The sequence below is a fragment of the Mustela nigripes genome, chromosome 3, assembly GCF_022355385.1.
Source record: "Mustela nigripes isolate SB6536 chromosome 3, MUSNIG.SB6536, whole genome shotgun sequence".
Lineage (NCBI taxonomy): Eukaryota > Metazoa > Chordata > Mammalia > Carnivora > Mustelidae > Mustela > Mustela nigripes.
The window spans coordinates 145,696,267-145,713,863 of record NC_081559.1 but is presented as its reverse complement, the minus strand read 5'-3'; the positions used below and the strand labels follow the sequence as shown (position 1 = coordinate 145,713,863).

General features: G+C 37.9%; 1 protein-coding gene and 1 long non-coding RNA gene across 2 annotated transcripts in view; both read right to left on the bottom strand.

Moving 5' to 3' along the window:
- LOC132013175 (uncharacterized) overlaps positions 1 to 17,597 on the bottom strand; it is a 1,013,735-nt gene that overhangs the window by 678,828 nt on the left and 317,310 nt on the right. The gene's annotated exons all lie outside the window — the stretch shown is intronic.
- On the bottom strand, positions 16,383 to 17,214 carry LOC132013173 (S-phase kinase-associated protein 1-like). Its single transcript, XM_059392905.1, has one exon. The coding sequence runs from the start codon at positions 17,121 to 17,123 to the stop codon at positions 16,632 to 16,634; it is 492 nt and encodes a 163-aa protein (XP_059248888.1). The 5' UTR covers positions 17,124 to 17,214; the 3' UTR covers positions 16,383 to 16,631.

Genomic DNA, 17,597 nt, shown 5'->3' with positions numbered 1-17,597 from the left:
TCTAGCTCTATCCAATAGAAATATCACACAAGACACATTAATTTTCGAGTTTTTAGTAGCCATATTTTAAAGAGTAGAAAAGAAACAAGTGAAATTCATTGTAATAATATCTTTTACTTAGGGCACCTGGGTGGCTCAGTCAGTTAAGCCTCTGCCTTTTTCTCGGGTCATTATTTCAAGGTCCCGGGATCAGCCATATATCTGATTCCCTGCTCAGCTGGGAGTGTGCTTCTTCCTCTCCCCCACCCTCTCCCCTGCTCATGCTCGCTCCCTCGCTCTCTAAATACATAAAATCTTTAAAAAATAATAATATATTTAAACCCAATATCCAAAATAACATCATTTACACAATTTAAAGTTACTTATGACATATTATTAATGATTTATCTTTCATGTTCTCCACAACAATAATGTTGATGCAATGCTTAAAGTGAAATGTAGTCCCATTAAAGCCAAGATTTATTAAGGGAAGAATGTTTTAGTGTGCTTCAGTTTTTCAGTTAAAGTCAGAATTAAATAAAATTTTAAGTTCAGTTCCTCCAGTGGAGGAACTTACCCACATTTTTTAAAAATGTTATTTTTAAAAGTTATTTATTTGACAGACTGCACAAGCAGGGGGAGCAGCAGAGGGAGAGAGAGAAGCAGGCTTCCTGCAAAGCAGGGAGCTTGAATGTGGGGTTCCATCACAGGACCCTGGGGTCATGACCTCAGATGAAGGCAGACACTCAACCGACAGAGCCACCTAGGTGCCCCCATTATCCACATTTTAAATGCTCAACAGCTTCATGTGGTTGGAGCTACCATCCTGGGTAGCACAATTCTAAACTCCCTGGATGATGGAAATTAGTGATGTTCAATGGAGTCAGCATGTCACTACTGGAGATGTGTCCATCAAAGAAATGTCTCCCTCAGCAGACACACTGTTGAGAACCACTAGTCAAAATGAATTAATCAAAAATTTTTAATTTTCAAAATAATATATAATTAAAATAATTAGGAATAATGCTGCTGATCTTAAAATCAATTCTCCTGTCATCCTGTCAAATAACAGTACTTTCAAAACCTTTGAGTATAAAATCCTGTTTTAAAAAATGTACCCTTCAAAAAAAAAAAAAAAGTACCCTTCGTGCACTTTTACTTTCATATCCTCACTATACCAATTATTGAATTTCATCAAGACTCCAGAACATTGGCCATTTCATCCATTCTGGGTTATCAGCCTCCTAGTGACTGCATTTTCAATCCCTGTCTAAATCAGACTCTACCATCCATCACTTTCAAGTATTCTCTACCCACAACCTAAAATCACTTTGCTATCCTGTCCTTCTTTTCTTTTTTAAATATTTTATTTATTTATTTATTTGAGAGAGAGAGAGATCAAGAGCAAGCACAAGCAGGGTGAAGGGCAGAGGGAGAAGCAGGCCCCACACTGAGCAGGGAGCCCGACCCAGGACTTGATCTAGCAACCCCAGGATCATGACCTGAGCCAAAGGCAGATGCTTAACTGACTGAGCCACCCAAGTGCCCATCTTGTCCTTCTATCACACTAGATCTGTGTATCACCATCAGAAATTCACTCCATGTTTGTTTTCTTGCTTTGGTACGCACACCATTAAGCACTGCTTGGAAAAATCATATCTCTGTGCCAAGACAAGTCTCTTCTCTTGATGTTTGGTCAACAATCCCTCTATTTGTTCTCATTTATAAATTCTACCAGCCCTTCTACATAGCAGGGTCTCCAACTCTTTAACATTTTCCTCTCTTTCTCTATTCCATCCCCATGCTCATGCACACCTCCATATCCTTCCTAGCTTGAGCAAATATAGCTTCTTAAAGGTTTTGTTGGTTTTTTTAAAGATTTTATTTATTTATTTGACAGAGATCACAAGTAGGCAGAGAGGCAGGCAGAGAGGGAAAGAGGAGGAAGCAGGCTCCCCGCCAAGGAGAGAGCCCGATGCAGGACTCGATCCCAGGACCCTGAGATCATGACCTGAGCCGAAGGGCAGAGGCTAAACCCACTGAGCCACCCAGGCGCCCCACAAATATATCTTCTTAAATTACACCAAATATAGAATCTAATGTCTGACCTTTACCAAGAGAAATCCAATATCTGACCTTTACCAAGAAATGAATTTATCTTCATATACCTCCCTACCTCCTTTTAGCTCTCACTGAAAAAAGTGCCAAGGTATCTGTTCAAAGTTTACCTTGAACTTCAATAAAACTCTGAACCCCTTCAGAGACCTTTTTCTTTAGTACCTTATCCCTTTCTTTGGTTTTCTTACCTTCAAATTATCTCTACTGTGTTAAAACAAACAAAATCCAATTTTTTTGTAGGTATATTACCCTATCTTTAAACTTTCCTTCACAATTGTTCCCCTGGAAAAAAATATTCTCCCTATATTGTATGACTTTCCTTATCTCCTCTTGATTATTAGTTACCTTTCCATCTGGGTTATATCCCCACGACTCCACTGAATCTGCTCTCAGTGAAGTCAAGGTTATTGTCCCTTGTGCCTGATGCAGTAGACACTTCTTTTTTTTTATTTTTAAGATTTTATTTATTTGACAGAGATCACAAGCAGGCAAAGAAGCAGGCAGAGGGAGGGGAGGAAGCAGGCTCCCTGTTAAGCAGAGAGAGCCCGATGCGGGGCTTAATCTCAGGACCCTGGGATCATGACCTGAGCCGAAGGCAGAGGCTTTCACCCACTAAGCCACCCAGGCGCCCCGCAGCAGAACTTCTAAGTACTGAATTCACGGGACCTGTCTCTGCCATCTGATTAACTCCTCTTTCTTCCTTTGGCCTTCCTGATAACTGCTTTTTGCTAGATTTTTTCCAAATATTCTGGTGATCAGTCTTTGTTATTAGATCTTTTTCTGATTTCACATTAAGAAGTTATGAATTTTAAGGGTGACTGGGTGGCACAGTTGGCTAAGTGTCTGACTCTTGGTTTTGGCTCAGGTCATGATCTCAGGGTCCTTAGATTGAGCCCCTCATCAGGCTCTGTGCTCAGCACTGAGTCTGCTTGAAATCCTCTCTTCGTCTCCCTCTACCCCTCCTGCTTATGCTCTTCCCGATTTGTCTCTCTTTCTCTCTAAAGCAAAGACATAATCTTTAAGAAGAAGTAGTAGTAGTAGTAGTAGTAGTAGTTGTTGTTGTTGTTGTTGTTCTAATTGTTGTAGAAGTAGTTAGGGGAGCCTAGTTGGCTCCGTTGGTTAAGTGTCTGCCTTAGGCTCAGGTCATGATCCCAGGATCCTGGAATTGTGTCCCATATCAGGCTCCCTGCTCAGCATGGCACCTCTGTTTCTTCCTCTCCCTCTGCTCTCCCCCTGCTTGTGCTCTCTCACTCTCTATCAAATAAATAAATAATTTAAAAAAAAACATTAAGAATTTTAATAATATTAATTTTTAAATTGAGGGCATGGGATGTGATGAGCACAGGTCTAACACAAAACTAATAAATCATTGAACACTACCTCTGAAACTAATGATGTACTATAAGTTGGTTAATTTAATTTAAATTTTTAAAAAGATGTTACTTGGAAAAAAATCTCAGTAGTATAATATAAAAAGAGAACATGGTGGTTTTCTTCTGAATATCATTCAGCTGTTGACTCAATGAAGAAAATTCTCCAAGCCAAGTGAACTGATTTGCTTTACCAAGAGCTTATACTCTCAGAAATAAAAACTATATTCTTCAAATGTGTCCTGAGAGAAAGTTACGTAAGAATCTTAATAGCAATATAATCAGACTATTACTACACAATTGCACCATAAAGAATACCAGTCATGGATATAATCATAGAAAATTGCCAGACAATTGCAACATTAAAATGCATCAATCATAGATACAATCACACAAATGACTACAATCAGTAGTAAAACTTAAAGCAATTACAACTTTTTAAGGAATTATTATGTGGGAAAATTATTTAAAAAGCAATACATATTTCTAACTTTTAAATAAATGCAAAAGAATGTCTCTGATATATGAATGCACCACTGACAGAAGGGCACTTCTGTGGTAACCTCCAATTTCTTTCAAATGTCCGGGCCACTTACATATCAATGTATCTGAATGTGAAATCTCAATTTCTAAGAAAAGACACCTACTAAAATGTAAGAAATAGTGTATACTGGTATTAGAAAATTATAATACTGTCCTATCCAAAAATGATTTGTAAATTCTAGAAGGAGATGACATCAAACTTATAAATCATTTAAATTAGTTTTCTAATAGTGACTTTCTAAATGTTGCAAATAGCCATGAGAAATTAATAATGCTGTATAAAAAGAAAAAATGCAACTTAAGAAAAAAATTAAATGACCAGAAGCTTATACAGGAAAAAAAAGCTGGCAAATCACGCTATGTGAGTGCATTTGAGTATTTATCTTTTTAATTTAGTTTGGTTTTTGTATTTTTTTCTTAATTCCTGTTGATGGAGGTCATAACAAACATAGATATGTTTAATTTGAGCCTACTTGCTTAAAAAAATAATAATAATTCTGTTCTGTTGAAATTACCCAGGACAAAGTTGCCACTGGCAAATTCTAGCCTGATAGATCTCAGTGTGAGAGCTATTTGCGAGTATAAAACTCCCAGAAAGCTCTCCAATACTTTCACCAGGCAGGCAGCCCATCCTGTGATGAGTTGATTAATGCATCTGGCCTAGACAGGATACCCTAATAATGCTTAGATCTTCAAAACTAGAGAAAGTTAAGACATTAAGAACAGTATCAGATTAGACTATAGACTCCATGGAACACAACTTCAGGATACAAGGTGGCCCCAACTTGTCTATAAACTATCTATTGAACACAAAGTCTGGAAAATAGCCAATTAGAATTTAATTATCATGTATAATTTTTAAATGTAAATATGGAAAATTTAAATAAATGTAAAAAATCCCAAATTCCTTACAGATGGAGTAATTTTCTGAAAAATATCTGAGTTCTTTACCCAAGAGGAAAGGAGAGTTGTATGTGAATAGGCAGGGCAAAAAAAGCTGTAACAAATTTGTCACATGTTACAAGCTTAAGACCACTGGGACAGAGGATCACCAGGAAGTAGAATTTATGGCCAGAAGGGCTCATGGAAGCTTGCCAAATACAGTCACAGCTTAGGTCAAGATAATTCATGACATCAATCCTGCATCAAGCAATAAGCTAAAAATGTGTATTTTCTTCTCTTTATCCTATCTCCTGCTTTGAACAAACCACTATTCCCAGAGCCCAAATCAAATCTGTTACTCTTATTAGCTATTCAGCTACATTGATGGCTAAATAAGCTTTCTAGATCACCTTGAGAAAATACTATTATGTAAGTAAATAAGCATATAAGTAATGTATGGCATATAAGCAAATACATAGTTTCAAATGAGTAAATTACTAGTAAATCTTTTATCAGAGAGAAATTCCCTTAGCTATGATTTTTACTTCAAAAGAAAATATATTAAACACATAAACTGAAATATTTTGCTTTTGAAAAATTAAATATAAAGTCCTATACACTGAAAACTGAGACATTCAAAAAAAGAACTAACACTGGAACTTGGAAACATAAACACTTCAAAGGCCTTCAGATGAAAAAGGCAAATTTCACTCGCTTTCCTCCTCTCCTAAATATCAGTGCTATCATTTATTTAATGCCACTAAACTAGCTTGTCAGTTTTTTCATGTTACTTTCCATTGGCAAACATAATAATGTGGCTAATCCTTTATGGAGCTTTGTTTATGTGCCAGGCATTTTACCAAATGCTTTGCATATGTTATCTCAATTAATCCTTCCAGAAACCCCTTTGAGAATTCATCATTTTCCCTATTTTACAGATTAGGAAATTGAAGCTTGGAGAAAATGAGTAAAACTAATTGTCAGAAAAGGTAGAAAGCAAATCTAAATCTGTCTGACTCCAAAGCCTAAATTCTGAACCTGTACAGTAAATGTCCTTCATGAATGACTAAGCTAGATCAGCTTAGCTCTCAAGAAAAAATAATTCAGCTTTTGAAAGTACATTGCAATATAATTAAATACAGGAATTTCTAATAATCTGAAAGCTTTAATAAACCCAAATTGAGCAACATTTTACAAAGTCATTAGCCAATTCTCTTCAAAACATCAAGATTGTAAAACACAAAGAAATTCCGAGGAAGAACTCCACCTTAAATAAAACTAAAGAAATATGACAACTAAATATAAGGAGTTATCTTAGAGTGGATTTTTTTTCTGTGTTCCAAAATCCATTGTTTATGCACCACACCCAGTGCTCCATGCAATATGTGCCCTCCTTAATACCCACCACCAGGCTCACCCAACCCCCCAATCCCCTCCCCTCCAAAGTTTGTTTCTCAGAGTCCACAGCCTCTCATGGTTTGTCTCCCCCTCCGATTCCTCCAACTCATTTCTCTCCATCTCCCAACGCCCTCCATGTTATTCCTTATGCTCCACAAGTAAGTGAAACCATATGATAATTGACTCTCTCTGCTTGACTTATTTCACTCAGCACAATCTCCTCCAGTCCTGTCCCAGTTGATAAAAAAGTTGGGTATTTGGGGCACCTGGGTGCCTCAGTAGGTTAAGCCTCTGCCTTTGGCTCAGATCATGATCTTAGGACCCTGAGATCAAGCCCTGCATAGGGCTCTCTGCTTGGCGGGGAACATGCTTCCCCCTCTCTCTCTGCCTGCCTCTCTGCCTTCTTGTGATATCTCTCTCTCTCTGTGTCAATTAAATAAATAAAATCTTAAAAAAAAAAAAGAAGAAGAAGTTGCGTATTCATCCTTTCTGATGGCTGCCTAATATTAAATTGTATATATGGACCATAGCTTCTTCATCCATTCATCCGTTGAAGGGCATCTTGGTTCTTTCCACAGTTTGGCAACCGTGGCCATTGCTGCTATGAACATTGGGGTACAGATCGCCCTTCTTTTCGTTACATCTGTATCTTTGGGGCAAATACCCAGTAGTGCAATTGCAGGGTCAGAGGGTAGCTCTATTTTTAATTTCTTAAGGAATCTCCACAATGTTTTTCAAAGTGGCTGAACCAACTGGCACTCCCACCAACAGTGTAAGAAGGTTCCCCCTTCTCCACATCCTCTCCAAAACTTGTTTATTGTCTTGTTGGTTTTAGCCATTCTAACTGGTGAAAGGTGGTATCTCAATGTGGTTTTTTATTTGACTCTCCCTGATAGCTAATGATGATGAAGATGCTTTCATGTGTCTGTTAGCCATTTGTATGTCTTCTTTGGAGAAGTGTCTGTTCATGTCTTCTGCCCATTTTTTGACATAATTATCTGCTTTTGGGGTATTGAGTTTGAGGAGTTCTTTATAGATCTTGGATATCAGCCCTTTGTCTGTACTGTCATTTGCGAATATCTTCTCCCATTCCGTGAGATGCCTCTTTGTTTTGTTGACTGTTTCCTTTGCTATGCAGAAACTTTGATCTTGATGAAGTCCCAAAAGTTCATTTTTGCTTTTGTTTCCTTTGTCTTCAGAGACATGTCTTGAAAGAAGTTGCTGTGGCCAATGTCAAAGAGTTTACTGCCTATGTTCTCCTTTAGGATTTTGACAGATTCCTGCCTCAAAGTTAGGTCTTTTATCCATTTCGAGTTTATCTTTGTGTATAGTTTAAGAGAATTTTTCGAGTTGTATTCTATACATAGCTGTCCAATTTCCCCAGCACCATTTATTGAAGAGACTGTCTTTTTTCCCACTGTAAATTTTTTCATTCTTTGTCAAAGATCAACTGACCGTAGAGCTGTGGGTCCATATCTGGGCTCTCTACTCTGTTCCACTGGTTTATGTGTGTGTTTTTGTGCCTGTCTTGGTGATCACAGCTTTGTAGTAAAGCTTGAAATCTGGCAACGTGATGCCCCCAGTTTTGTTTTTCTTTTTCAACATTTCCTTGGAAATTCAGGGTCTCTTCTGGTTCCATACAAATTTTAGGATTGTTCTTTCCAGCTTTTTGAAAAATGCCGGTGGAATTTTGATCAGAATGGCATTCAAAGTATAGATTGCTCAGGGCAGTATAGACATTTTAACAATGATGATTCTTCCTATCCATGAGGATGGAATGTTTTCTCATCTTTTTGTGTCTTCTTCAATTTCTTTCATGAGTATTCTGTAGTTTCTCGAGTACAGATCATTTACCTACTTATTTAGGTTTATTCCCAGGTATCTCATGGTTCTTGGTGCTATAGTAAATGGAATCAATTTTCTAATTTCCCTACTACATTTTCATTGTTAGTGTATAAGAAAGCAACTGATTTATGTACATTGGTTTTGTATCCTGACACTTTACTGAATTCATGTATGAGTTCTACTAGTTTGGGAGTGGAGTCTTTTGGGCTTTCTATATAAAGTATCATGTCATCAGCAAAGAGAGAGAGCTTCACTTCTTCTTTGCCAATTTGAATACATTTTATTTCTTTTTGTTGCTAGGACTTCTAGTTCTATGTTGAATAACAGTGGCAAGTGTGGACATCTTTATTGTGTTCCTGATCTCAAAGGAAAGGCTGTCAGTTTTTCCCCACTGAGGATGATATTCGTTGTGGGTTTTTCATGGATAGATTTTATGAAGTTGAGGAATGTTCCCTCTATCCCTATATTTTGAATCGTTTTAGTGAGGAATGGATGTTGTATTCTGTCAAATGCTTTTTCTGCATCAATTGAGAGGACCATGTGGTTCTTTTTTCTTCTCTTATTGATTTGTTCTATCACACTGATTGATTTGTGAATGTTGAACCACCCTTGCATCCCATGGATAAATCCCACTTGGTCATGATGGATAATCTTTTTAATGTACTGTTGGATCCTATTAGCTAGGATCTTGTTGAGAATCTTTGAATCCATATTCATCAGGGATATTGGTCTGAAATTCTCCTTTTTGGTGGGGTCTTTGCCTGGTTTGGAGATCATATAAAGAGTCTGGAAGTTTTCCTTCTGTTTCTATTTTTTGAAACAGCTTCAGGAGAATAGGTATTATTTCTTCTTTGAATGTTTGGTACAATTCCCCCAGGGAATTCATCAGATCCTGGACACTTGTTTTTTGGGAGGTTTTTGATCACTGCTTCAATCTCTTTACTAGACATTGGTCTATTCAGGTTGTCGGTTTCTTCCTGACTCAGTTTTGGAAGTTTATAGGTTTCCAGGAATGCATCCATTTCTTCTAGATTGCTTAACTATTGGCATATAACTGTTGATAATAATTTCTAATGATTGTTCCTATTTCCTTGGTGTTAGTCGTGATCTCTCCTTTTTCATTCATAATTTTATTAATTTGGATCCTCTCTCTTTTCTTTTGGATTAGTTTGGCCAGTGGTTTATCAGTCTTATTCTTTCCCAAAAAAAAAAAAACCAGCTTCTATTTCATTAATGTTTTCTACTGTATCCCTGGTTTCTATCATTGATCTCTGCATTACTCTTGATTATTTCCTTCTTGGGCCTGAGGTTGGCTTAATTTTTTATTGATTTTCCAGTTCTTTAATGTGTAAAGAGAGCTGATGTATTCTGGATTTTTCTATTTTTTTTGAGGGAGGCTTGGATGGCTATGTATTTCCCCCTTAGGACTGCCTTTGCCATTTTCCATAGGTTTTGGATCAATGTGTCTTCATTTGCATAGGTTTCCATGAATTATTTAAGTTCTTCTTTGATTTCCTGGTTGATCTAAACATTCTTAAGCAGGGCGGTCTTTAGCTTCCAAGTGTCTGAATTCCTTCCAAACTTTTTCTTGTGGTTGAGTTCCAGTTTCAAAGCGTTGTGGTCTGAGAATATGCAGGGAATAATCTCAATCTTTTGGTATCAGTTGAGCCCTGATCTGTGACCCAGTATGTGGTCTATTTTAGAAAGTTCCATGTGTGCTCAAGAAGAAAGAGTATTCTGTTGTTTTAGGGTGGAATGTTCTGTATATATCTGCGAGGTCCATCTGGTCCAATGTGTCATTCAATGCTCTTTTTTTTTATTGGTTTTCTACTTAGATGATCTGTCTATTACTGAGAGTGGCATGTTAAGATCCCCTACTATTAATGTATTCATATCAATATGACTCCTTATCTTGATTAATAGTTGTCTTATGTAGTTGGCTGTTCCCATATTGGGGACACAAATATTTACAATTTTTAGATCTTCTTGGTGGATAGACCCTTTAAGAGTGAGGTAGTGTCCTTCTGTATATCTGACTATAGTATTTAGTTTAAAATCTAATTTATCTGATATGAGAATCACTACCCTAGCTTTGATTTGAGGCCCATTAGCATGAAAGATGCTTCTCTATCCCTTCCCTTTCAGTCTGATTCTATCTTTAGGTTCCAAATGGGTCTCTTGTAGACAGCATATGAACAGGTCCTGTCATTTTATCCAATCTGAAACCCTATGCCATTTTATGGGAGTGTTTAGGCCACTCATGTTGAGAGTGATTATTGAAAGACACATTTTTATTGACATCATGTTGCCCTAAAATCCCAGTTTCTATATATTGTCTCTGTATATTTCTGTTCTATGTCACTCTTGGGTTTTTTCTTCTTTTATAGAACCCCCCCCCCAATATTTCTTGTAGTGCAGGCTTGGTGTTCACATACTTTTTTAAACCTTACCGGTCTTGGGGGACACCTGGGTGGCTCAGTTGGTTAAGTGGCTGTCTTCAGCTCGGGTCATGATCCTGGCATCCTGGGATTAAGTCCCACATTGGGCTCCTTGCTCGGCGGGGAGCCTGCATCTCCCTTTGTCTCTGCCTGCCACTCTGTCTGCCTGTGCTCACTCGCTCTCTCTCCCTCTCTCTCTCTCTGACAAATAAATAAATAAAATCTTAAAAAAAAAAAAAAACTTACTCGTCTTGGAAGCTCTTTATCTCTGCATCCATTCTGAATGTCAACCTGGCTGGATAAAGTATTCTTGGCTGTATGTTCTTTTCATTTAGTGCTCTGAATATGTCTTGCCAGCCCTTCCTGGCTTGCCAGGTTTCTGTGGACAGGTCTGATGTTATTCTGATGGACCTTCCTCTGTATTTAAGGAATCTCTTCCCCTAGCTGCCCTCAAAAAGTTCTTGTCTAAAATTATGATTCATCAGTCTCACAATCAAGTGCCTTGAAGTCTTTTTAGATTCCTTGATCTGGGGGTAGGAATATTCTTTCTGCCTCTAGGAAACAAACACTTGTTCCATTCCCCAGATTGGGAAAATTTTCATCCAGAATTTGTTCAACTATATCTTCTAGTCTTCTCTCTTTCTCTACCCCCTCAGAGATCCCAATAATTCTGATGTTGGGACATTTCATGGTGTCATTTATTTCCCTAATTTTGTTTTCATGGCTTCTAAGCTGTCTATTCCAGGCTTCCCCCTGATGCTTTTTCTCTATCAGTTTATCTTCTAGATCATTAATTCTATATTCTGCCTTGGCTATCCTAGCTGTTAGAGAATTTAGGTTGGATTGGGTCTCCTTGATAGCATCTTTAAATTCTTTCTGGGCAGCTTTTTCTTTTGTCCTTAGAGATCCTATGTTGTCACTAATGGTTTTCTCCAACCTAGCATTGTGTAGATAATTGTTCCCCTGAATTCCCTTTCTGACATACTATTTATGTCCATATCCAATAGTTCTGATGGAGAGAACAGAGTCTCTGAATTTTTTCTCTTTTTGGTGTTTCTCCTCCTAGTCATTTTGGTGAGAGGTGGTTGATGGGATGTATAGCTGAATATATCAACCACAATCCAGGCAAGGCTCACCCTGGCTGCTTCATAGAAACTGGAAGTCACCACCAAAAAGAAAGGAAAAAAGAGAGAGAGAGAGAGAGAAAATCCAGTTGGAATGGGCCCCAAAGGTAAGATTTGTAAGGTCAACAAACGAAAACAGACAAACAAAAAGACCAACAAAAGTCAGTGACAATAAAAAAAAAAAGAACCCAGCCAAAACGAACCCCAAGGATAAGATTTATATAATACCAAAACAAAAACAAATACACCAAAACACTGACAGAAGAAAAAGATGGGAGGGTGGTTATAAATCCTTGATGTGGGCAAGGAAGGTTATTTTAATTGTTCTAGGGTGTATCTTGATATCTTTGTTAAAGGACTCAACTTTCTAGAGATAAAGAGAGATTAAAACTGTGTGTGTGTGTGTGTGTGTGTGTGTGTGTGTGTGTGTGTATAATTGGTTAGGGAAAAAGGATTACTTTGAAGCTTATATCTATATGTATATTTTAAAAAAGGAAAGAACAAGAAAAACACATGAATATGTATGGAAAAAGTTCAAGTTAAAAGGTTATTATGGAATATGTTGTATTAAAGCTCTAGTTCTAATGGTAAGTAGGTCAAAAAATTTTTAAAATGAGAATAGTGAGAACGAATCAAAAATAAAAGTTATATCTATGAAATATACAGGTTTTAGGGCAATACTGGGAGCTTAATATCTTGTTTTCCCCTGATATTGGGGCTTCACAGTTTTATGGGGACCCTGTGGTGGTTGTCCTCTCAGTTCTTTCTGCTGGCTTTTTGGGGGAGGGGCCTGCTACATTGTTTTTCAATCAGTCTTGCTTGGACTGAGTCCTCTTGCCCCTATCAAGAGGCTGGGCTCTGTAGAAACCAGTTTTTTAGGTTTTTGTTCTCTGGAGGCTTTTGTTCTTTGACGGCTTTTTGCAGCTTTTTGGAGGTTTAGTGGAAAGCAAACTGTACCCAGACCTCCGTCTCAGAGAGACACCTCAATCTGCTCCCCTCTGGGTGATCCAGAACACATAGACTCCCACATTGCAAACTCCACTGAACTGTGCAACCTCCCATAGGCAGTACACATCCCCAGCCACTGTCTCAGGGGTCACCCAAAGCACCCGCTGGTCTCTGCACCCCCATGCCACTAAAATCATGAGCGATATTGGTCCAGAGAGCCTGCTTCTGGTGGCTTCCTTTGCCAGGACTGCTATCTGGGATCCAGAGTTCAAGTTTGGGCAGGTTGCCCCAAGGGATCCTGACAGAGATCACACTGAGTTCCTTCAGGCCTGGGCTAGGAGAGTCCTGACCCTTTGCCGGTCCTAAAGACTGCCATCTAGTGCCTGCAGGGAGCATTCTCAGGCACTGGAGAGTAGTGGGTCAGACCCCCCATCACGCAGTGCAGGTAGAGCACAAAAGTTCTAGGAAGTGCAGGCTGGCACCATCCCCAGACTCCCTCATTCCAGGGCAGGAGTGTGCCCAGCGGAGTGGGGATTCAAGCCGTGCAAACCTGGGGCTCAGGGACCAGGAACTGGAGGCTCCACCCCACTCTCTCTAGCACAGGTGGTCAGGTGGTCACCAGCGATGGCTGTCCTGGGTCCGTGGGCTTAGGCCTATGCCTGTGACTTCCCAATTCCACTAGTTGCCCCTTAAGATCTTTTGTTCTTTTTGAATGCTTTTAATGAGACTCCAAGTTAAAGTTGGTCCCCAATCACAGGGCACTCTCATATTGGGGTATTACTTTCCAATGGATCAGTTCTGGTGGCTCCCTCCTCCTTCTGTTTATTTTATGATATCACTCCAATCATTTCCACACTGCTTTACCTCTCCACTGGTGTCTTCTTCTCCCATAGAGATCCAGAAGTGTATAATCCTACATCTCAGGCTGATTTCATGAGTTTTCAGAGTGTTCTGGTAGATCATTAGCTCACTTTAGAGAACTGGTTGAAACAGGGTCTCCTACTTCTCCATCATCTTGCCCCTCCTCCCCTTGGAGTGGATTCTTGATGGAGGGGAAAAGTAGCTATTAAGAACATTGTTAGAACAATGGAAGAAATTTAAATATGGACTGTGGATTCGATAGCAGTATTGTGTCAATGTTAAGATTTGTGCTTTTTATAATTATACTGTAATATATAGGAGTTTTTGTGCTTATATTGCAACTATAAGTTTGAAATTATTCCCAATTATATCAAAATTAAAAGTGGCTAATAAAGCAAACAAGTAAAATAAGGCAAATAGGAAGAAATCAATCAAATGGTAAATAAAAGTTTCTAATTTTTATATCCTGATAAATATATACACTAGGGTGAATAAGGAAGAAAATTAAAAAATTATAACTAATTTATGATTTGAGGAATTAATACTATGGATTCCTTGCAGCATATCTCCAGGGGCATCATAGTTGATTAGTACTATTATTTTTTTTTAATTGAAGAGAATCTCTCAGAGTCTTACATAAGAAGATTTGGCCAATACATTAAGAGTTTATTAACTAATGCTCAACTAATCTTGAATTACAATGTAAATCCCTAGAAAGAATAGTGATAGTCAGGTAAATACTATATAAATTCATTGCCACTGTATTTTAAATATTCCCCCTTGATATACTTAATCCCCATGTATTATAGACTGATGCTGTGTTTTAACAAGAATGAAAAGAATACTGATTGCTACTGGTTTTGAATGATACCTAGCTTCATGCAAAGGCTAAAGATTAGAAAAGGTAAGGAAGCAAAAACTAAAGAACATTTTCTAAAACTAAAATATATACAAATATAAATATGTAAAGATATACTTCAATCTGTTGCTAGTAAAGTACATCTAAGTGCATTCAGTAGCATCATTTTTTTAAAAATTTGGGATGAATATGAAATTACATTCAGTTAAAAAAAAGTAAAATGAATCCCATGTTGGTAATGTACTTTAAACATTTCTATTAAGGAAACTCAGAAAACAATTAGCCTATATAGTCATATCTAAATTTAGTAGACAGTCTGAGTTTATAAAAGTACACACATACTAGACTACTTGCTCTTCGAAAACTGTTTTGACTAGATGTTGCCTATCTTATATCTTTTAAAATGATATATGAAGTAAATATGTCAAAATGTCTGGCATATCTGGGTGCAGGGGATGGAAATCTCTATTTTCATTAGGTTAAGTTTCTTTCAAAATTAATTTTATTTAATTTCAAGTAGTAGTTTTTTAAAAGAGTATTGTTGGAAAATGAGCTGGTGTTAGAAGAAAAGCAAAGTGTTTGTTTATTCCCAAATCTTTGTTTTAATTTTTTATAAAATGCTGGTATTTGTGAAATCTGGAGCCCAAGGCTCAGTCAGGATCCTCAACCATCCATATAATATTTTAGCCTCTCTAGGGTTCCAAATATATGAAATAATGGTATCTTAGGATTGTTTTAACACTAAAATTGATTCTCACACATACTATAGAAACATTAACATGAGAATATTATTAAAGTCAGGATTATTGGGTTTCTATTAACAGAAATCTGACAGAACTAACTTAAGTCAAAATAAAATTGAGAGGAGCACTTGGGTTTGGGTTGCTCAGTCAATTAAGCATCAGCCTCTTGATTTAAGCTCTGGTCATGATCTCAGGGTCATGAGATGCAACCCTGCATCAAGTTTTCCATGCTAAGCATGGAACATGTTTGGGATTCTATCTCTCCCTCTTCCTCACCCCCCACTCTCTCTCTCTTTTTCTCGCCCTGCTTCATTTACACTATACACTTTCATCTTTTCTTTTCTTTGCATGTCTACTTTGTTTTTATCTTAGCAGAGATTGCCTTTCTCTACTTTTCCACCCATCTGACCAAATATGGTTCATACTACTTCATCCTAACATTAACCATTGGTTGAATAGCCAACTAAAGTTTGGGGATCTCAAATCAGGAGAAAGAAAGCCTTGTCTGACTATCTATTACGATGCAGTTATGATCTCTTGGGCCATGGCCCAGTCATCAAGTCTATGGAGGTACAATTTCTAAAGGCCAGACTCCCAAAAAGAGGTCAAGAACTTGGGAGAAAAATAATACTCAATTTCCTTGTCTGTTCATATCTGACTCCCAATAAATAAGGATACAATTAAAAGGTTTTTAATATTCTCTTGGACACTATGTTTTCTAAGGTGAAAATCTGGCATAAGCTTTGTAAGTTTGTAGACAGAATGATCATCATTAACGGATGATTGATATCAGTTGTCTACAGATGTAAGCTTCTAAATTTGAGGAGTTGAGCTTCTAGAAATAAGGACTAAGTTTTCTATGCTGTGAATTTCTTCACAAACACTTTCTGTAGTTATTCTAATATAGAGAGAAAAATTGTTAAGAACTTTGATGAATGTTCTAAAAATATTTATCTTTCAGTGGTACCTGGGTGGCTCAATCAGTTAAGCATCTCCTTTAGGCTCAGGACTCCAGGGATCAAGCCCCGTGTCAGACTCCAGGGAGTCTGCTTCTTCCTCTCTCTCTCTCCCCGACTAATGCTCTCTTGCATGCATGCTCTCTCTTTCTCAAATACATAAGTAAAATATTTTTTTAAAAAATTAATACTATCTTTCAGATTCTTGTCTAAGATTATCCTATAATTCTTACATTATTCTAAGATTTTTCAAGGTTTAATCCTTCAGATTCTTAGATTGTTCTATTTATTATCTGCAATTACTTTTTTTTTTTTCTACAGAGAACTCACAGTTCAGGTTTATTTAGAGCAAAGAAAAAAAACTTTTGATCGTACTAGAAGAAACTCAGCCTTAAGTTTGGAATCTGTACTCAAACTACACATGCAAGGAGGACAATATTCTGCTTAAACAACTGATTCGCTGCTGCCATTTGTCTACTGTTTGTCTAATATTAACAATTATAAACAGAGCAGTGAAACTAGTATTTGGAACAATCCTTACAGTGTTACAGTGTCAGGCATAACATTTCACTTCTCTTCACACCACTGGTTCTCTTTGCGTACCTGGGCTTCCTCTTCTTCAGTAAAGTCATTTTTGATATTGAAGGTCTTGCGGATCTCCTCAGGAGTTTTCCCCTTGATCATATTGGCAACAGTCTTGCATGTAACATCAAGCAAACCTTTGATGTCTAAGTAGTTCGCAGCCAGAATAAGTTCAAACAGTGTTCCTTGGTCAACTTTCAGGAATTCTTGGTCCCAAACTGGGATATCATCTGTCCGCTTTTCTTTGTCCTCATCATCCTCAGGAGGAGGGGGGTCATCCTTGTGATGGGTGCACCACTGAATGACCTTTTTTAATATTGCTGCATTAACATTTGGTAGAGGAACTGGATCATCATCTCCTTCATCATCCATTCCCAAATCTTCCAACATGGTCTTGATAGTCACAGACTGTTTGGCGATTTCAACATCAACTTCAAATATCTCTCCATCGGAACTCTGCAACTTAATTGAGGGCATGGTGCTCGGTCTTGGGCCGACTGCGGGTCGGAGGCTGACAAAAACACAGCGGCCTCCGGGACGTGGGGAGAAGAGCGGAGAACAAGGCCACTCTGCAATTACTTTTTTTAAAAAGATTTTATTTATTTATTTGACAGAGAGAGATCACAAGTAGGCAGAGAAACAGGCAGAGAGAGAAAGAGGAGGAAGCAGGCTCCCCACTGAGCAGAGAGCCCAATGCGGGACTCAATCCCAAGACCCTGAGATCATGACCTGAGCTGAAGGCAGAGGCTTAACACACTGAGCCATCCAGGCACCCCTATTTTATCTGCAATTAAATGCACTTTAATTTTAGTTGTAGAGTTTATTGTGCTTGTTAACCATGTTAGAAAGAGTTGGTGAGTTAGTCAACAATCATCTCATACACTTTCTTCCTTTAAAAAGAATACAGAGTTTGGGGTGCCTGGGTGGCTCAGAGGGTTAAGCCTCTGCCTT